The following is a 22,617-nucleotide window of genomic DNA, read 5'->3' as shown; positions in this document are numbered from 1 at the left end:
ACCTCCTCCATCCCTTCAGTGAACAGATCAATACTAGAACCAGGTGTCCGATATATGCAGCTAATGATTACATTTTTCATTTTTTCTTTAAGCATTTTAATTGTTATGCATTCCAATATGTTGCTAACAACCATTGACATGTCCTTTATTACCCTGACGTTTAATGTCTTCTCCACAAAGATCGTAACTCCTCCTCCACCTTTGTTTTGTCGATCGATGTGTTTAACGTCATGTCCCTCCAGCTCAAAGTCCACCCCCTTTACTGCGTTGATCCATGTTTCCATTATGGCAATAATGTTGAATGGGCGAGTAAACTGATGTAGATAATCCTAAATGTTTGTAAAGTTGGCATACAGACTCCTACTGTTAATATGTAGAATGGACAGTTGGCCATCTTTATTGATTCGATTAAATTCTTCATCAGTATAGTAACTGCAGTTATTGTTGATTTAGTTGAAGAAGTTGTTATCCGGGTCTATATCATGTTCCATATCCTGTGAACTGTGGTCAGTATATTGAAATGATTGGAGTTCCAGATTGTCACGTTCACTAATCCTCTGAGTTATGTTGCTATTGTCTTCAAGTGTAGATGCGTGACTTCTTTCGGTGTGTGTCATGGTTGTGAGTAGAGTATCTGTCCAGCTCCTCGGTACTTCTTACCATCCTCAGCAACTTCTACAGCTGCTGCATCCAGAGCATCATGACCAGCTGCATCTCCGTGTGGTACGGCAGCTGTACTGCACTGCAGAGTGTGGTGAGGACTGCAGAGAAAATCACCCGGACTCCGCTGCCCTTTCTGCAGAGTATCCACCACCGTAGGGTCCACAGGAGAGCAGCGTCCATCCTTAAAGACCCCACCCACCCCCAACATGGACTGTTCACACTTCTCCCCTCAGGCCGGAGGTACAGAAGTGTAAAATGTAAAACCTCCCGTTTCAAGAACTCTTTCTTCACCACGGCCATTAGACTCTTAAACAGCTGACCAGATCACTACCTCAGTCACTGATCTGCACTTTATACTGTACACTGTTTACACTCACTTTGTTTTGCACTGCATTCTCCCCTGTTTAACAGTACATTCACTATAACTCTCACAACTGTTGCACAATGCCATTTTTGCACTAGCCTATATTGCATATCCCTCACCTTTGTAGTTGTATATATTGTGTATATATTGTGTTTTTTATATTTTGTGATTTTTACTTTTTAACAGTCTTTTAATCTTCTTTACCTTGTCTGGCACTTTAACGGACAGCAAAATAATTTCATTGTACAAAGAAAAATGCTTTCCTTTTGTACATATGACAATAAACGCTTTGAATCTTTGAATCTTTGAATCAGCACTTTTGCTTCCTCCGGTGTTCCATTAAGTTTGATAAATATTTTACAGTTTGTAGTCCAGGTGTGTTGATTTTTTTTCTGCTTCTTCAGGTAGCGTGCTTTTTTGGTGATATCAGTGTTGCGCTTGGTCAGGTGCTCATTGATGTAAACGTCGGATCCTCTCAACTCTCTCCATTGTTTTAGTAGTGCAATCTTGTGTTTTCGGTTGACAAACCACATTATGACAGCGGATTTGTCCCCGGGGCTCCTCTTGGGCAGAGGATGGCAAGCTTTGATGTTGTCGCAGTCCAGCTATATCCCCTTGGACTGCAGGAAAGTAGCCATCTGTTTCTCTGTGGAGCGAACATCCAGTTCATCGGGCTCACCTCCCTCGCCAGCGGCCAACGCCCGGGCGTATGACTGGGCTTTGATGTTGAGTCTGGAGATGATAACGTCGTTGATTCTGGTGTACTGCTCCAGGTCGGCAACCCTGCTTTCCAGGAAGGTGATTCTCTTATCCTTTTCCTCATTCTGGATGCGGAGAGCTTTAACCTCCTCGACCAGCTTAAGGATGCCTTTCTGCTGCAGCCTGACAGCAGAGACTTCTTCACTGAGGAAGTCCAACGCCTTTTTAATGTCATCGACCTCCTCCACCAAAGAGAGGGGAGCCGATGGTGCCTTCTTTGGACCCATGTTTGGGATGCGCTATCACTATCAGACTAAACATGCTAACACATACGACAAGCTAACAGGGAGTGACCGCGCTGATAAAGTGAAGCAGCTCCAAGCTGAACTGGCATCACAACAGTGATTCTTCACGCGGGGCTGGGAGTCAAAAGTACAAACAGGATTCGGTTAAAGTTGGGAAATTGTGTAAAATGTAAATAAAAACAAAATACAGCGATTTGAAAATCCTTCTCAACCCATATTCAATTGAATACACTACAAAGACAACATATTTAATGTTCAAACTGATAAACTCAATTGTTTTTTGCCAAATAATAATTAACGTAGAATTTCATGGCTGCAACACGTCCTGTAGAAGTTGGGAAAGGTGGCAAAAAATACTGAGAAAGATGAGAAAAGCTCATCAAACACCTATTTGGAACATCCCACATGTGATCAGGCTAAATGGGAAGAGGTGGGTACCATGATTGGGTATAAAAGGAGCCTCCCCAAACATGCTCAGTCATTCAAAAGCAAGGATGGGGCGAGGTTCATCACTTTGTCCACAACTGCGTGAGAAAATAGTCGAACAGTTTAAGAAAAACATTTTTCAAAGCAAAATTGCAAGGAATTTAGGAATTTCAACATCTACCGTCCATAATATCATCAAAAGGTTCAGAGAATCTGGTGAAATCACTGCACGTAAGCGCCACAGCTGGAAACCAAGACTGAATGACCGTGACCTTCGATCCCTCAGACGGCACTGCCTTAAAAACCGACATGAGTGTGTAAAGGTTAACAACAACAAATGTGCTCAGGAAAACTTCAGAAAACCACTGTCAGTAAATACAGTTCGTCACTACATCAGTAAGTGCGGGTTAAAACGCTACCCTGCAAAGCAAAAGCCAGTTATGAACAACATCCAGAAATGCCGCCGGGTTCTCTGGGCCTGAGCTCATGTAAAATGGACTGATGCACAAAAAGTGTTTTGTGGTCTGATGAGTTCACTTTTCAAATTGTTTTTGGAAACACTGGACGTCGTGTCCTCCGGACCAAAGAGGAAGCGGACCATCTGGACTGTTATCAACGCAAAGTTCAAAAGCCAGCATCTGTGAAGGTATGGGGGTGCATGAGTTCCCATGGGATGGGTGACTTACATTTCTGTGAAGGCAAAATGAATGCTGAAAAGTACACACAGATTTTGGAGCAACATATGCTGCCATCCAAGCGACGTCTTTTTCATGGACGCTGCTGCTTATTTCAGCAAGATAATGCCAAGCCACATTCTGCACGTGTTACAACAGCGTGGCTTTGAAGTAAAAGAGTCCAGGGACTCCCCTGGCCCGCTTACAGTCCAGACCTGTTTCCCATTGAAAATGTGTGGCGCATTATGAAGCGTAAAATATGACAGGGAAGACCCCGGACTGTTGAACAACTGAAGCGGTTCATCAAGCAAGAATGGGAAAGAATTCCACATGAGAAGCTAAGAGAATTAGTCTCCTCTCTTCCAAAATGTTTATTGAGCGTTATTAAAAGGAAAGGTGATGTAACGAAGTGGTAAACGTGACCTTTCCCAACTTCCAGTGCACGTGTTGCAGTCATGAAATTCCAAGTTAATTATTTGAAAAATAAAATAAAGTTTATGAGTTTGACCATTAAATATGTTGTCTTTGTAGAGTATTCAATTGAATATAGGTTGAAAAGGATTTTCAAATCATTTTTATTTACATTTTACTACACAATTTCCCAACTTCAACCGAATCCGGTTTATAAATAAAAAGTAAATATTCTTAATATTAAATATTATGAAGTGGCCATGTTAATACTGTTGTAGATTTGACACAAACTATTACTTTCTGAAAGATATTGAAAATGACAAGAGCAAAATTCACTTGTTTTAATAATAACCAACTTTGCATTACTTATAACTCCTGTTTAAAATGTTCATGAGGCAAAAATAATTTTAAAGTCATGTAAATTTAAGGTATTTCATACAATGTTCAATGTTATCTGACTCTTCAGATATGAATAAAAGGTAGAATTTGTTTTTTTAGAGTTGTTCACATGTGCCTGAGTGGCTCATATTTGGTTATTTTGTCATTTAAAAATAAAGACAATTGGGACAATGAAATTTGTTTTATTTGTGTAAATAAAATGACATTTTCGTGGTTAAAAAATGTCCACAAAAACTATTGGCCGGACCCCTTCACTTTGTCAAATCTGGCCCTCGTTGCGAAAGGTTTGGGCACCCCTGGTCTAGCTCATGCCGGAAGATCCCAAGGCGTTCCCAGGCCAGCCAAGAGAAACTCTCTCCAGCGCGTCCTGGATCGTTCCCGGGTTCTCCTGCCGGTGGGACATGCCCAGTCTTCCAATCCAGAGGCACGGCCCCCAATGTCCACGCAATGAGGCGTGTCAGCCAGGACAGCCCCGTAACTTTCAGAGTTTCCAGGCCCTGTTTCCACAATGTGTGGGCGTGTCGGTGGAATTGAGAAGGTCTTCAAAGTATTCTCCCTACCGACTTACGACACCCGGAGTCAAGGTCAGCACACCGTCTCTACTGTACACAGTGTTAACGATGCACTGCTCCCCCCCTGAGACGCCGGATAGTGGCCCAGAAGCCATCCGGAAGTCATTCTCCATGGCCTCGTCATACTATTCCCACGCCCGGGTTTTTGCCTCAGCAACCGCTTGGCCATCCGATACATGGCGGCTGCCTCCGGAGTCCCCCAGGCCAAATTGGCCTGATAGAACTCCTTCAGCTCGACAGCATTCCTTACCGCTGGTGTGCACCAGCGGGTTCGGGGGTTGCTGCCATGACAGGCACCGACCACCTTATGGCCACAGATCCGGTCAGCCGCCTTATCGATGGAGGCGCGGAACATGATCCACTCAAACTCAATGTCCCCCGCTTTCCCCGGGATGTGGGAAAAGCTCTGCCCGAGGTGGGGGTTGAAGCTCTTTCTGACATGGGATTCTGACAGACATTCCCAGCAGACTCTCACAGTACATTCGGGTCTGCCAGGTCGGACCGGCATCTTCCCTTTTACCCCCACCATTGGAGCCCAACCCACCACCAGGTGGTGATCAGTTGACAGCTCTGCCCCTCTCTTCACCCGAGTGTCCAAAACATGCGGCCGCAAAACCGATGACATGACATGATCGACTGATCATTGAACTGCGGCCGACGGTGTTGCTTGCAGACGCTTGCCTTTGAGCCCCACCTCCAGGGAATAGCACCAAGTGTTCTCATTTTGAAGTAAAAACTGAAGTAAAAAAGTGAAAATAAAAATGGAATAGCACCAGGTGATCTAAAAATTTCTATACTTCACTTTTTTCAAACATTGTAATGCATTTAAATGTTGTGTGTTAATTTTCTAGAAGTTTATTACATAAAACCGCTAAGACTAATAAAGCGCATTATGCAGGTTGACTGCAAAAACGTTCAAAGTTATTAGGTGATTACCTCATCTAACTTTAATTTGGAAAATTTCTTATTCACAGCTACTTTGAGTGTTACATGAGTCTCTCTCTATCTCTCTTCTCTCTCTCTCCCTCCATAGCCTTAGTAATGTACACAAATAGTATGAGTGTGACATGGACAGCGCGGATCCAAATCTGCTTCACCCTCTGTAAGCTGGTGGCTATCAGCACAATCGTAGCTCCTGGAGTGTACCAGTTCTTCAAAGGTAAAACAAGTTTGATCTTTTACTATCTATCTATCTATCTATCTATCTATCTATCTATCTATCTATCTATCTATCTATCTATCTATCTATCTATCTATCTATCTATCTATCTATCTATCTATCTATCTATCTATCTATCTATCTATCTATCTGTCCTTCTGTCCGTCTGTCCGTCTGTCCGTCTGTCTGTCTGTCCGTCCGTCCGTCCGTCCGTCCGCCCGCCCGTCCGTCCGTCCGTCCGCCCGTCTGTCTGTCAATATACAGTAATCCCTCGTTTGTCGCAGATAATTGGCTCAAAGACCATCCGCGATAGATGAAAATCTGCGATGTAGAGAAAATATAATGTTACAATATCCATAAAAGACTTTCATGAACTTTTATTGTATTTTTAAACACTATTGTATCTTAAATGCTTTTTTGTATTTTTAAACACTTTTGTAAGCATTTTAAAGTCAAGCTGATTTTAATATAAAATTCTTTGTTATTTTAATAATTAGGAAAATAAAGAAAATAAACAAGAGTAAATATATTGCTACAATATCTGCACAATAATTTTATGAACCTATGTAGTTTTATACACTTTATTGTATTTTAAACACTTTTTTTGTATTTTTTAAACACTTTTTTAAATGTTTTAGTCAAACTGACTTGCAGAAACATTCTTACTTATTTAAATAAATAAATAAATAAATAAATAAATAAATAAATACGAGTAAATATATTGTTACAATAATACACACAAGACTTGTATTAACCTTTTTTGAATTGCAAACATGTCTGGCTCCTCTCTGTTCTTGTGTGCTAGCCAACTGACGCGCCCCGGCGGCCCAGCGCGAGCGCGTCCGCACAAGACTTTTATAGATTTATTTTTAAACACTTTATTGTTTTTTTAAACATTTTAACATTTTAAAGTGTACGTACATGTGTCATGGCTCCGCTCCGCCCTTGCGATGCTGACCAGCTAACGCACCGGCAACCCAGCTCGAGGGCATACTCACATCGCTCAGGGGCACGCCCTGCGTTTAGTGCTCATTGTCGGCCGCTGTCTAAAATCCTGGACGGCAGTGTTTTTTTCCTACGTGTGCGGGTACACTCACTGCCGTTGTTTCTGCACGGCGGTGCATTTTTTCCTTCTTGCGCGGCTGTGTCACGTTTCCGATTTTGCCCTGCTAGCCTATGGCATCCATGCTAGACCTACAGCGATCAAGCCAGCCGTCTCTTGTTTTCTCGTAGTCAAACCAGACGCTCTTTAAAAACAAACGTGCCCTTATTTCAGGCGGTAAAAGAGAGCAAAGGAAAAGAAGAGCAGTGCGATATGCCGTAAAAGAGAGCAAATGTAAAGCATAGCAGTGCAATAGCATGTAAAGACGGTTATCAAAATAAAAGCTTTAATTTCCCAATATACCTCACCATAAACCAGTGCTTCTCAATTATTTTCTGTGATGACCCCCCTAGGGAGAAGAAAACATTTTGCGCCCCCCCATGTTATTAACATTAAAGTAAACAAAATATAAATACAATAGAAAGATCAACTTACAATAAAAAATAACTATTAATAAAGAAATGAATAAATGAATAAAACAATGTGCTCAAAATGAGGCAGCATGACGGAGACCATATCCACGGCTGCAGGTAGTATCAGCTCTTCTGCAATGGTGTGTTTTTTTCTTGCACTGAGCAATATGGTACACTGCTTTATATGATGCTTACAGTGTTTGCTGATTGACTGAAGTAGCATTCACAAAGTGGGATGATAGTTGGCAATATTCAGCCCGTTTTTACTGAAAAACCTCAAGCATCTCATCAGTGTGATTGGGGTGCAATGACTTTATAAGTGCTGCCTTAATTTACTTGGCTTCATGCTGTCCGCTGCCAACATTGTAAGGCACAGTAAACACACCGGTCTTTCCTGGTCTCCCATCGTAGTCACACTGAAGCCAAGCGCTACGTACTTCGTCATATTTCGTTGTCTTAGCTTTTGTGTAACTCTCAATTCTCTTATCTCTGTCTCTCTACGCCGTTCTTTTCCCAGGTGTCTCACTGCACTTTTTATTGCCGGCTCTGTGCTGTGAGTGCGTATGTTGCATGCGCTCTACACAACAGAGCGAATACTCTTCCAGTGATACCGCCACTCCCACCTACTGCGGTGGATGTCTAATTACCCTTTAATCTAGTACAGCCATGTTCCCTGGTGTCACACGTGCCCCTCTTGGTATCGCCCCACTACTTGAGAAGCACTGCCATAAGCGAAGGAAAAGAAGAGCAGTATGATACGCCGTTAAAGAGAGCAAATGGAAAGCATAGCAGTGCGATACCATGTAAAGACATCCGGTTGATAAAATAAAAGCTTTAAATTCCCAATATACCTCACCATGTTGTAGTGTTGTCATCTTTCAAATTAACGTGTAATTGACAAGCGCGTTTAAAATAGCCTCAGCCCAGAGTGGGAAAGCATGGCAGTCCGAAAGCGTGTAAAGACATCCGGTTTTCAAAATAAAACATATCAATTAGTAATATGTTGTTTTTTTGTCAAAATGAAAAATGTGTTGTTGACATGTACATTCAAAACAGCCTCAGCAATGTTTTTAATGTAATTGGTCCACATGACCTCGGAGCTCTTGAGCAAAAACACGAATATTTAGTCATAAATTCATTTAAAAATGAATGCTAATGTTTACAGTAATAACATTTATTAAAAAATATCTAAAACATTGGAATGAAAATCTAAGAGGTGTACCTCAAACAACCCATGTAGGAATATCATCCTGCAATGTTTGGGGTCAAAAGGTCACATGACCTAGGACCTAATGCTAATATTGGGAAGTAATAAATTCACTAAAAATAATTGAACCATTGGAATGAAAATCTAAGAAGTGTATCCCAACCAGCCCACGTGGGAGTGTCATCTCTCAAAATCTGGGGTCAAAAGGTCAAACGACCGAGGAGCTATTGAGCTAAAATGCTAATATTAAGAAGTAATAAATTCACTATGAATAATTGAAGAACTGGAATGAAGATCTAAGAGGTGTATCTCAAAACCTTCCTAGCACTAAAATCCTTCCTTCCTTGCGCCCCTCATTAAAAAAATCTAATTTCAATTCACACAAATGTTTTTAATAGAACATGAGAAAGTGAAAATTGCATTTAGCAATTGCACAAATTTAACTATTGCAATCACAACAGAAAACCCTTTTTAAAGTGTACAAAGACGATGGGACAATTTTGAACCATATCAGTGTGTATAGACCAGACATCGGCAAACTACGGCCCGCGGGCCACATCCGGCCCACGGGGCCGTTTAATCCGGCCCGCCAAACCTGAATAAACTGTATTATAAAAATTTTTGGGGGGTTATTTTCCCTGCAATGACTGCGTTTCCCCAGTAGATGGGGAACCGCCCGCCCACGCATTTACTACCGGAAGCCGTGTCAGAAAGCTCGGTGCACACTCACAAGTGCGTGTACGTACTCAGGAGTACGGACACGGCGCACTCCGCGCTCTATTTCTATCAGTGCCGAATTTAAAGCGTAGGCTGTGACGTCAGCATTCTCGTAATTCGCGCGCTGATCTTTCAGATACAGTTTTACGCTAAAGCCACCCACAAACCTTCCCCTGGAATCCTTCCATTAAAATGAGTGGCCCAAGGAAAAGAAAGGGGGACTGAGTGCCGTGTTTAAAAAAGAGTGGACAATTTGGCTCGACCTACGCGACGTGACGTTCATCCAAATGAACGTCAACATCAACCCGTCACAGATCTAGGTTAACGGACCAACACCTTGGCTCTATCCTAAGAATTGCCACAACAAATTTTGCTCCAGACTATGATGCACTAGCAAAAAAACGGAGACCAACACTGTTCTCACTGAAAATGAGAGTTTCTCAAGTTTGTTGTAAAAAAAAAAAAAAAAAGCATTTTGAATATAATTTGTGCAGGGATTGAAACTCGCGACCATTCTCATTTTCAAACAATGCAGGATGCTCAAGGACATTGATGCACCACCTGTTTGCGACTAATCTTAACTTTTAAAGTTCTTAAGGCCGACTTTAAGGAAGTATTTCCTGTTTCCTCACCTCTCTCACCAGGTGTTTGTGAGTTAAAGCTCTGCTCTGATTTTCAGATATTCGTTACCGCATTGCCGTTCTTTATTACTTTATTTAGGTGTATTCTTTCACTGATTATTCAAGATGATGTATTTGGTCAGAATGTTTGCCGTTTGATGTGATTTCGCCTCATAAGATAAACATCTTTCATAAATATGTTATTCATAATAACAGTGTCGTATTTAATGAGAATCACTGATAGTAATTTTTGGGTGAAATATTTTCTTCAATGCTGTTAATAGATGCATTTGTTTTCAAAAAGCTTTTATTAAATATGAGTGCTTTACTACCTGCTAAAGGCCAAAACCTTGTATGCAATGACCTTTACATGTCGTTTATATTACTTCACACAAACGCTACATCCATCTGCTCCTGGTTCGGTCCCCCGGTCAAAATTTAGAACCCAATTCGGCCCGCAAGTCAAAACGTTTGCCCACCCCTGCTCTAAGCAAACCTGACTATTGATTACACAGGTTAACAACAAATATGTTGTCTGAGTTTTTTCAGCTGATTTAGGACGAATCTGATGCGCTGAATCCAAAAATCACATTGGTTTTGCTCAATCAGGTCACGTGTCATTTTGTTCACATATACGCACGTGTGGAGCATTTTAGAAGAATACAATAAAAAATCTTCTGGCTGAAGTCATCTCATTCATTTGCAAAACAAAAGTAGGTAGAAATTAGTCATAAATTGACGCATGTGGGTATTATATAGTCGACTAAAGTAGAAAATTTCTTAATGCAGTGCAATAGCTACGAGATAAGCGTCCTAACTGGAAACTTTCCACTGTACATCCTTCAGTGTTTGTCATCTTAAGAAATACCATTTTTTTGTTGTATTCTTCTAAAATGCTCCAAACGTGCGTATATGTGAACAAAAACGTAGAAAATGACATGTGGCCATATCTCAAAAACTTGACCTGCACACACACACACACACACACACACACACACACACACACACACACACACACACACACACACACACACACACACACACACACACACACACACACATACACACACGCACACACGCACACACACGTATCATATTTACTGTATTTATATTATTTATACATTATTATTATTATTGATATTATTATTATTATTGTTATTATTTTCTGTATGTCATTTATACTATTAATATAGTATTTACATGTGTTCTATGTTTTAATGTTCTAATCATAACATATGCACTTATATCAGCCATGTCCAAAGTCCGGCCCACGGGCCAAATCAGGCCCCCGGTCAGATTTTGCATTGGTCTTATAATGTATTACTTATGGCCCGCCTGCACTGTCAAACGAATTTAAAAAAATCATGAAACTTGAAACTGTAATTCCTCCCATTACCAACAGGTGGCATCACCACCCCTCTCCCCCATTTCTGCCATAGCGACTGCAAAGAAAACGAAGAAAGATGACCCCGATTATAAGACGACCCCCTCTTTTTCAAGACTCAAGTTTGAAAAAATACTTTTTGAACACCAAATTTAATTTTTATACAGAAAATAATTACATCTGAAACAAATGATTATAACAATATATTCGAGAGAAAAAGCATGTTATTTTGCCTAATTCAAATCATACAAAAACCGTCTATCACATCTTAATATCTGAAGATTTATATATGTAAACTAAAGTGCAATCACATTTGTAAATGAATGGCTCCTGGTTTTTGAAATGTAAATAAACCAATCTACTGTGATAAAACAACAAAATTGCAGTAACTGCGCGCACAGGAAGCAAACAGCGATTGGACAAACGGCACAACAGTGGACAGTAGTAACAATGAAATGTATATACTCACCTTGTGTCAAGGACGCACACGATCACAGCAACATACTCAGTCGATACCTGCAACCTTTAACTTACCGCTGCGCATAAGCTCCAACAATCGCGATAAGCTGAGGTAACTCACGCAAGACTTAAGGTGCCGTGACGTGACTTCACTTTAAAGATATCTGGCGCCATCTAGTGTTATGAATGGTTATAATGTCTAGACCCCGAATGTAAGACGACCCCCACTTTTTCTGTCTTATTTCAATGCAAAAAACATTGTCTTATATTCGGGCCAATACGGTACTATACATGACGTGTATTTTTGGGAAGAAATTGAAATGTGATTGACTTTAGCCCACTAATAATGTTGCACTATACAGTGGAATCCCCATTTTCATCACCACTTATCCTCACAGGTGAATGGTCCCCTGCGCACCCCCTTCCCTGGCATTTCCCCCTTGTCACTCAGTTTCTGTGCACAACTTCTTAACAAGCATAGCCCCCCCAGTCTGTGGGTACAAAATTGCCAATTTCCCTGAAGGGGGCACCAAATTGCCAATTCCCCACACAATGCTTTGCGGTGCAATTTTTGTATGTGTGTGACAAAAAAAACCTTCTCCTTGGTCGTTTAACCTTTTGACCACAAATTTTGAGGGATGGCACTCCCACATAGCCTAGTTGAGATACACCTCTTAGATTTTCATTCCAGTTTTTCAGTTATTTTTAGTGAATGTATTACTTCTTAATATTAGCATTTTAGCTACTAGGTCATGTGACGTTTTGACCCCACATTTTGAAGGATGACACTCCCCCATGGCCTGCGTGAGATACACCTCTTAGATTTTCATTCCAATGCTTCATTTTTTTTTGATGAGTTTATTTCTCTGAATATTAGCATTTTAGCTCAATAGCTCCTAGGTCATTTGACATTTTGACCTCAAATTTTACTGGATGACCTTCCACGTGGCTTGGTTGAGATACACTTCTTAGATTTTCATTCCAATGCGTCAAACATTTTTTGTGAATTTATTACTTCTTAATATTAGAATTTTGGCTCAATAGCTTCTAGGTCAAATTGTACTGGATGACACTTCCACGTGGCTTGGTTTGATAGCTCAATAGCTCCTGGGTCATTTGACCTTCCGACCCCAAATTTCAATGGATGACACTCTCGCATGGTTTGGTTGAGGTATACCTCTTAGATTTTAATTCCAATGCTTCAATTATTTTTAGTGAATTTATCTATGTATCTATGTGATTGTATCTCAAAAGAGCACAAATCGCGGGGGGGTGAAAAGAGCACAAATCGTGGAGCTTTTGTTTTGAAAAGACATCTCGCGCTAGTCTGTGAATCCTTTTACCGTAAAGCCTATAATAGGGGCACACTTGTTTTTAAAGAACGGCTGCCTTGACCACGAGAAAACAAAAGACGGCTGGCTTGACCTCAGTGCTAGACTTCTGAGGCGTTCGTCGCCAATACGGAACTACTAATCGTCAGTCCTCACAGTTTCGTCTGTTTTGACACGCACGGACACCTGATTCTCGTTTGCCTGACCCGCTGTGTTACGCGATCCCTGCACGACGCGAGCTTGCTGACCGGCTCATCATTTTAAAGTGTAAACGTGAAACGGCTCCAATATTCTCTTGCTGTTTACGCCTTACGCGCCCCCACTGCCCAGCGCGAGGGCATCCGCACTAGACCTTTATGATTTTATGACGGGCAAACAGGACGATCTGATCGGGAGTGAAAAGTAGTTCTACTCTGCTTGGCTATCGAGGAGCGGGAACGTGAAAGTATGTGTGAAATGAAGTGCAAGTCTGAGGTGCTGCTGATATGTTGTCGGCGCTGGAGGCTGAGATAAAGTGTAGTTAGAACTGCTAAGCCAATCAACTGCAAGGACACAGATCAACATGTTCCCATTAGCCATTAGTGTCATCTTGGCAGACAAAGCCTTGTGCTCCAAGCTCTAAGTGACGCCGCAAAAAGCCGCGACCATCAGTCGCTGATGCCTGTTTTGTTGCCTGTCTTGTCTGCTTCATTGCATATGACGGTGTGAATGTGTGTGTGTGAGAATTTAAAAAAAATCTAATAGATTCAGTGCATCGTAGATTTTTGTGGCGTCACCTGGAGTGCGGGGCTTTGTCTGCCCATATGACTTTATAGCACACTATTGGCTGGTAGGAGACCAATGGGAACATGTTGATCTGTATCCTTGCGGGTGATCGGCTTAGAGCTGTAAGAGCAGTTCTAACCAGGCTTTATCTCAATATCCTGCTATGTTTCCACTTCTTGACGTCGTTTGTGTCAGCAGAATCAGCAGCATCTCTGATTCGCGCTTCGTTTTGTTGTCACAAACGAGGCAGGACAACCAAATACAACATGGGCTGTTTATTTGGGGAAAGTTTAAAGGAAACAAGGACGGCTGGAATGCTGGCAGAACAGAGCAGGACAAGCTGACGAGCCGGTCAGCAACCATCTCGTTACACAGCGGGTCAGGCAAACGAGAATCAGGTGGCAGGCATGCGTGTCAAAAGCAGACAAAACGGTGAGGAATGACCGTTAGCGGATCAGAGGTCTAGCGCAGAGGGCATTTGAGCCGGCCAGCAGAGCGAGAGCCGAGACATGACACAGCCGCGCACGAAAGAAAATGGACCGCAGTGCAGAAACAGTTGGGACAACGGCAATGAGCGCTGATAGTGCGGAGCGTGCACTGAGGACAAGCGCCGGGTACGCAGCTGCACTGCACTGCTGTCTAGGATTTTGGGACAGCGGCCGGCAACGAGCACTAATAGCGCGGGGCGTGTCTCTGAACAATGTGCGGATGCCCTCGCGCTGGACTGCCAGGGAGCGTCAGCCGGTCAGCATGGCAAGAACAGAGCGTAGCTGTGACACGTTTACACTTTAAATTGTTTAAAAATACAATAAAGTGTTTAAAAATAAAAATGTAAATGTCTTGTGCTGATGCCCTCGCGCTGGGCCGCAGGGGCGCGTCAGCCGGCCAGCACGCATGAGCAGAGAGGAGCCAAATACGTTTACACTTCAAAACGGTTCATAAAAGTCTTGTGTGGATATTGTAATAATATATTTGATCTTATTTATTTTTTATTTATTTAAATACAAAAGACCCCGCCGTGAGTCGTCACCTTATCGTGGTGGAGGGGTTTGCGTGCCCCTATGATCCTAGGAGCCATGTTGTCTGGGGCTTCATGCCCCTGGTAGGGTCACCCATGGCAAACAGGTCCTAGGTGAGGGGCCAGACAAAGCAAGGCTCACAAGCCCCTTATGATGAATAAAATAAATGGATTGTGTTTTCCCTCGCCCGGACACGGGGCCCCCCTCTTGAGCCAGGCCTGGAGGCGGGGCTCGAAGGTGAGCGTCTGGTGGCCGGGCCTTCACCCATGGGGCCCGGCCCGGCACAGACCAAAAAGGAAACGTGGGTCCCCCTTCCCATGGGCTCACCACCTGTGGGAGGGGCCAAAGGGGTCGGGTGCAGTGTGAGCTGGGCGGCGGCCAAAGGCAGGGACCTTGACGGTCTGATCCCCGGCTGCAGAAGCTGGCTCTTGGGACATGGAATGTCACCTCTCTGGCTGGAAAGGAGCCCGAGCTGGTGTGCGAGGCAGAAAAGTTCCGACTAGACATAGTCGGACTGGCCTCCACGCACAGTTTGGCTTCCGGTACAATCCCTCTCGAGAGGGGCTGGACTCTCTTCTACTCTGGAGTTGCCCACGGTGAGAGGCGTCGAGCAGGTGTGGGTATACTTATTGCCCCCCGGCTGGGCACCTGCACATTGGGGTTCACCCCGGTGAACGAGAGGGTAGCCTCCCTCGAACTTCGGGTGGGGGGACGGGACCTGACTGTTGTTTGTGTCTATGCACCAAACGGCAGTTCAGAGTACCCACCCTTCTTGGAGTCCCTGGAGGAAGTGCTGGAGAGCGCTCCTTCTGGGGACTCCATCGTTCTATTGGGTGACTTCAACGCTCATGTGGGCAATGACAGTGAGACCTGGAAGGGCGTGATTGGGAAGAACGGCCCCCCCGATCTGAACCCGAGCGGTGTTCTATTATTGGACTTCTGTGCTCGACAAGGATTTTCTATAATGAACACCATGTTCAAACATGAGGGTGTTCATGTGTGCACTTGGCACCAGGACACCCTAGGCCGCAGTTCGATGATCGACTTTGTAGTTGTGTCATCGGATTTGCGGCCGCATGTTTTGGACACTCGGGCGAAGAGAGGGGCGGAGCTGTCAACTGATCACCACCTGGTGGTGGGTTGGCTCCAATGGTGGGGGAAGATGCCGGTTCAACCTGGCAGACCCAAACGCTCTGTGAGGGTCTGCTGGGAACGTCTGGCAGAATCCCATGTCAGGAAGAGCTTCAACTTCCACCTCCGGCAGAGCTTTTCCCACGTCCCTGGGGAGGCGGGGGACATTGAGTCCGAGTGGACCATGTTCTGCGCCTCCATTGTTGAGGCGGCCGACCGGAGCTGTGGCTGTAAGGTCGTTGGTGCCTGTCGTGGCGGCAATCCCCGAACCCGCTGGTGGACACAGGCGGTAAGGGATGCCGTCAAGCTGAAGATGGAGTCCTATCGGGCCGTTTTGGCCTGCGGGACTCCGGAGGCAGCTGACAGGTACCGGATGGCCAAGCGGAACGCGGCTTCGGCGGTTGCTGAGGTAAAAACCCGGGCGTGGGAAGAGTTTGGCGAGGCCATGGAAAATGACTTCCGGACGGCTTCGAGGAAATTCTGGTCCAACATCCGGCGTCTCAGGTGGGGGGAGCAGTGCACCGTCAACTCATTTTACAGTGGGGATGGCATGCTGCTGACCTCGACTCGGGACGTTGTGAGTCGGTGGGGAGAATACTTCAAAGACCCCCTCAATTCCACCTACACGCCTTCCATTGTGGAAGCAGGGCCTGGGGATTCTGAGGTGGACTAAAATTAAAAAACTCCTCAGTGGCAAGGCCCCGGGGGTGGATGAGATCCGCCCGGAGTTCTTAAGGGAATGTTGTGGAGCTGTCATGGCTGACACGCCTCTACAACATTGCGTGGATATCGGAGACAGTACCTCTGGATTGGCAGACTGGGGTGGTGGTTCCCCTCTTTAAGAAGGGGGACCGGAGGGTGTGTTCCAATTACAGAGGAATCACACTCCTCAGCCTCCCTGGTAAGGTCTATGCAGGGGTGCTGGAGAGGAGGGTCTGTCGGGAGGTCGAACCTCGGATTCAGGAGGAGCAGCGTGGCTTTCGTCCTGGCCGTGGAACAGTGGACCAGCTCTACACCCTCAGCAGGATCCTCGAGGGTGCATGGGAGTTCGCCCAACCAGTGCACATGTGTTTTGTGGACTTGGAGAAGGCGTTCGACCGTGTCCCTTGGGAAGTTCTGTGGAGGGTGCTTCGGGAGTACGGGGTGCCGAGCCAACTGATAAGGGTGGTTGGATGGATGGATGGATGGATGGATGGATGGATGGATGGATGGATGGATGGATGGATAAATACAAAAGAATATTTCTGAAAGCTAGTTTGACTAAAAATTTTACAAAAAAGTCTTCTGCGGATATTGTATTTACTTTTCTTATTTATTTAAATAAAGAAGAATGTGTATGAAAATCTGTTTGACGTTAAAATGTTTACAAAAGCATTAAAAGTACAATAGAATGTTTAAAAATACAATAAAGGTTCATAAAAGTATTTTATGGATATTGTAACAATATATTTTCTATACATCGCGGGGCGGTCTTGGAGCCAATTATCTACAATAAACGAGGGATTACTATATAGGGGGATATATATATATATATATATATATATATATAGACATATGCGGTCATCTCTCTTGGTTGTGCAGAGTTTCCTGCCATATTTCCCCCTTCCAACAGACTTTTTGTGGATCTGCTTTGAAACTGCACTCTGTGAACAGCTTGCTCTTTGAGAAATTTCTTTTTGTGCCTTACCCTCCTGATGGAGGGTGTCAATGATGGTCCTCTGGACAGCAGTCAGATCAGCAGTCTTCCCCATACTTGTCATTTAGTTTACTGAACCAAGCTGAGTGTTTTTCAAGGCTCAGGAAACCCTTGCAGGTGTTTCGAGTTAATTAGACGATTCAAGTGATTAGTTGAATACCCTACTTGTATATGTTTTCATGATATTCTAATATTTTGAGATAGGATATTTGAGTTTTCTTAAGTTGTATGCCATAATCAGCAATATTAAAATAATAAAAGGCTTGCAATATTTCAGTTGATTTGTAATGGATCCAGAATGTATGACATTTTTGGTTTTTTAATTGCATTACAGAAAAAAAAAAGAACTTTATCACAATATTCTAATTTTCGGAGACAGTCCTGTATATCGTTATATAGGGCTGTGGAATAATTTGAACTGCAACTGACGACGAGTCCGACGTCAGCGGCGTGCCGCACATGCGGCGTTGTTCACAGAATGATTTGGAGTGAAACAGATGATGAACGTATTATTTATGTTATAATTATTTGAATAACCGTTAAAGTTACGTCAGGCCGTTCTCAGCTTCTCGTTTGTGTTTATGTCACGTTAGCATACCGTATTGTTTATCCTGTTTTTCTGGTGTTGGATTTTGTCAAATAAATTTCCCCCAAAATGCGACTTGTACTCCGGAGCAACTTTTAGTCCAAAAAATACGGTATATATATATATATATATATATATATATATATATATATATATATATATATATATATATATATATATATATATATATATATATATATATATTTGTTGAGAGGGCCAAGAACAGCATAAACAGTGGGCAACTTTTACATGTTGCAAGAATGTCGTCACCAATGCAGATAATTATCGTCTCAAAAGTCTGTTTTAGACTCTTTTCATGAGTGTGCGTGTGTGTGTGTGTGTGTGTGTGTGTATGTGTGTGCGTGCGTGTGGTTGTGTGCGCGTGTGTGTTTGTTTGCGTGTGCATACACACGCGCGCACATAGGTGAGACGCACAACTTTGAGAATGCCTTTCAACGAAGCAACATGGACCTCTCAACTTTACCTCTGGCCTTTTACTCTGGAATGTATGCATATGCTGGGTGGTAGGTATGAACGTCTCGGATGGATGCATATGCTGGGTGGTAGGTATGACCGTCACCAGTCGTGGTTTTATCTATTTAGATTATCGAATATAATCAATCAAATTATGGTCGAAAATAAGTATTTGGTCAATAATGGCCCAGGGCTCCATGCAAGATCTCACCCCGTGGGGTCAGAATTATCACAAGAATGGTAAACAAAAATCCCAGAACCACACTGGGGGGACCTGCAGAGAGCTGGGACCAAAGTAACAAAGACTACCATCAGTAACACACTACATCGCCAGGGACTCAAATCATGGAGTGCCAGACATGTCCCCCTGCTTAATCGTATACATGTCCAGCCCCGTCTGAACTTCGTTAGCGAGCATTTGGATTATCCAGAAGAGAATTGGGAGAATGTCAGGAGATCTTGCGTGGAGCCCCAGATCGAGGCCATTATTGACCAAATACTTATGTCATAACTTGAACATGAAAAAAGCCACACTAGTCACTGGTTTCACCTAAACCTCTTGTGCACACGTGGCGGTGGGCTCAGCTCGTTATATTACACAGTGCAACCAAACTCAGTAGCAGAGCAAGAAACACTAACTTTCACTCGTGATGATGATGAGTGACAGCAACTTGGAATAGAAATGGGCAAACCAAACAACGGTGTAAGCCCAAAGGTCATGTTCCCAAAATGACATATGAATAGAACAAAAACAAATTACACCTAAAGTGAGACATAAAACTGAACAAAGTTGGTGTCCTTAGAGAGAGAAACCATTGTACAGTATTTAAGTGATTAGGTACAATAGTTTTCAGAATAATAGTAGTGCTATGTGACTTATTACAGATTTTGAGTATATTGTTAGGGTTACATGGGAAACAAGGTACCAGTAGAACCGCTAGATTTTTACAAATACAACAAGACCGAGCATTCGTGATATGCACTCTCATATGGCTCTGAAATTGAGCTATTTGTAAAAAAAAAAAAAAAAGTAGAAAAAGGGGTGTTCACAATTAGAGAGTAGTAGTATCTGTTGTTGACCCTACAAATTTAAAAGTATTATTTTCAAACTGCGGCACGGTGGATCACTGATTCACATTTCAGAGATACGCCTTCCTGTGTGGGATTTGTATGTTTACCCCGTGCCTGCGTACATTTCCTCCGGGTACTTCAGATTCCGCCCACATTCCAAAAACATGCATGGTAGACCACTCCAAAATGTCCGCCTGTGTGATTGTGACTGTGAATGGTTGTTTATCTATGTGTACTCTGCGATTGGCTGACTACCAGTTCAGGGTCTCTACTGCCTACTGCCCGATGTCAGCTGGGATAGGCTCCAACCAGAGGAGGGTCAGAATTCGTCTGACCAGGAACAAGCTGTCTCTTTGTTCCTGGCAATCTGAGGTCTTAGGTGTGGCAAGTGGTGGGACCTGGTTGATCCTGGATGGCCTTTACCTGCCCCTCAATGTCCCAGGTGAGGGCAGCAACCACAGCTCCCAGTCTGGGAGAATGGGCTTGGGGTTCTCCTCCTGGGACAAACGGGAGAGGGCATCAGTCTTAGTGTCGCGCAAATCAGAGTGGTAAGAGAAGGTGACATTAAACTGTGTTAAAGACAGACCACCGGGACTGACGAGAGTTCGTAAATACTGCAAGTCAGTGGCAGGGGTGGCAGGTGTGCGGTTGGTGGTCACGACAGCCTCCTTTGAACTAATCTGGTGACATCTCACGCACCACTGATGTACTACGATTCCAGTTCCCCAGTCAAGAAAAGGATTGCGTTGGCACAGTCAGGGATAGCCCAGAATGAGAGCTTGACCAGGTTGCAGATGGAATTGGATAGTCTCCCAATGATTGCCTGACAGAAGCATCGTTACTGGGGCTGAGGCGTGAGTCACCGTGCCGAGTGGACGGCCATCCAGAGCTCATGCAGGAACAGATGGGGTTAAGAGATGGTGGCCTATGCCCAACTGTCGGGCGAGAGCCACATCCATTATGTTTGTCTCTGCTCCAAAGTCAACAAGGGTGGCCAGAGTTTGGGTGTTGTTGGCTCACAGGAGACTGGTTTGGAGCAGTAGCTTACGACTGGAAAGGGGAAGGAGGCATGTTAAGCTCACACAGATTACCCTACACCGGGTGCCCCGGGTTTTAACTGGGCAGGAAGCATCATTATGGCCTTCACCCCCAAAGTACAGGCACACATTGGACGTGAAGCGCCGCTGGTGCTATTCAGTAGTGACCAGGAGTGAGGGAAGCACGACAAATCTCCATGGGCTCAGACTGGCTTGACTGGATGGAAGGCCAGGTTGACGGAAAAGGCGACCCGACCACGGTTGGTAGGCTGGCTCTGGCGTCCATTCTCTCTTCTTCAAGCCTGAATTCGACAGTCAATGCAGGCTGCAAGGGCAATGGCTTCGTCGAGGGTGCTAGACAGATCACGTGACACAAGCTCATCCTTGACGTAACCCGCAATGATGTGATAAAAAACATCCATGACTGCTGCCATGTTCCAGGAGCTGTATCTCACCAAGGTTTTGAAGTCTATGGAATAGTCTGCCACTGTTTGATTGCCTTGATGGATCTTCGTGAGCTCATGGGAAGCGTCAGAGCTCGCAGAGGCGAGGTTGAAAACCCTTATCTCCGCGAACAAGGCAAAGGAGGTGTCACGTCTAGTCCCCAGCCGTGTTACTATGTGTCTAAGTTGTCATGGTTTCTGTTTGCGTCGCCCCTCCCCTCCTGTGTCACCTCAATCAATGTAACCACGGTCACCTGCTTTGTGTTTCGTGTTTTGTATTTAAGTACAGTCTGCCCCTCACTCCCGGTCAGATCATTGTGTTTTTGTTGTCGTATTGCCTTGCTTTCTTCATGTCCTGCTGTCTTCTTGTTTCACGTCCCGGTCAGTCAGTCAAGTTATTGTTTGTTAAGTCATGTCAGTTTGCCTCTTGAGTTCCCTTCAATAAACCCTGGTCCAAGCTGCATTTGGTCGCCCTGCCCCATCCGCTCCGTGACAGAATGATCCGACCACTTCAGCGACCAGCACCTGGACCAACCTCCTCTATCAGCTCCCGCTCTGACGCCCGATCCACGTCCGTCGTCCGAGCTTGTTCCAGCGGCACTGGCTCCGTGGCCGCCTTCGGACTTCGCTTCAGTGACGCCGGACTCGCGGCCGCCATCGGAGTTCCTCCCGGTGCCATCAGCTCCGTGACCGTCATCGGACTTTGCACCCGCGACGCCGGACCCGCGGCTGCCATCGGAATTCCTCCCGGCGCCATCAGGACTCGCGGCCACCATCGGGCCCCACTCCAGTGTCGCCGGACCCGCGACCGTCGCCAGACTTCGTTCCAGTTGCGCCGGACCCACGATCGTCCCTGGCCCCACTCCCACTGCTGCGGCGCGTGATGGCTCTTGCCGCTGCGCACAGCCCCGCCTTCCAAATGCCGCTGATTGCGGTCCAGACTTCCAAACGCAGCCGATTGCAGCTCTGACTTTTCGTATGCCGCCGATTGCGGTTCATGTCCCCAGGTTGCCGCCGATTGCGGTTCATGTCTCCGAGTTGCCGCCGATTGCGGTTCATGTCCCTAGAGTTGCCGCCGATTGCGGTTCGTGTTCCAGAGTTGCCGCCGATTGCGGTTCGCGTTCCAGAGTTGCTGCCGATTGCGGTTCGTGTTCCTGAGTTGCCGCCGATTGCGCTTTATGTTCTAGAGTTGCCGCCGATTGCGGTTCGTGTTCCAGAGTTGCCGCCAATCGCAGTTTATGTCCCCCCGAGTAGCTGCCGATTGCGGTTCATGTCCCCCGAGTAGCTGCCGATTGCGGGTCATGTCCCCCCGAGTAGCTGCCAATTGTGGTTCATGTCCCCGAGTAGCTGCCGATTGCGATTCATGTCCCAGAGTAGCCGCTGATTGCGGTTCATGTCCCAGAGTTGCCGCCGATTGCGGTTCATGTCCCCAGAGTTGCCGCCAAGCGCGGTTAGGACTTTGCCATGGCCAGTGAGGTCATATGAACTGG

General features: G+C 44.8%; 1 protein-coding gene across 2 annotated transcripts in view; it reads left to right on the top strand.

Moving 5' to 3' along the window:
- The window catches only part of slc7a11 (solute carrier family 7 member 11), a 195,422-nt gene that overhangs the window by 107,372 nt on the left and 65,433 nt on the right, over window positions 1–22,617 (top strand). For both annotated transcript variants that reach the window (XM_088390002.1, XM_088389996.1), the window contains exons 4-5: window positions 5,547–5,672; window positions 18,527–18,626. In XM_088390002.1, the coding sequence (XP_088246128.1) occupies window positions 5,547–5,672; window positions 18,527–18,626 (226 nt within the window). The remainder of the gene's footprint in view (window positions 1–5,546; window positions 5,673–18,526; window positions 18,627–22,617) is intronic.

The sequence above is a fragment of the Syngnathus floridae genome, chromosome 1 (assembly GCF_059516105.1).
Source record: "Syngnathus floridae isolate MCC-2025c chromosome 1, RoL_Sflo_1.0, whole genome shotgun sequence".
Lineage (NCBI taxonomy): Eukaryota > Metazoa > Chordata > Actinopteri > Syngnathiformes > Syngnathidae > Syngnathus > Syngnathus floridae.
This window is presented reverse-complemented; position numbering and strand designations above follow the sequence as displayed.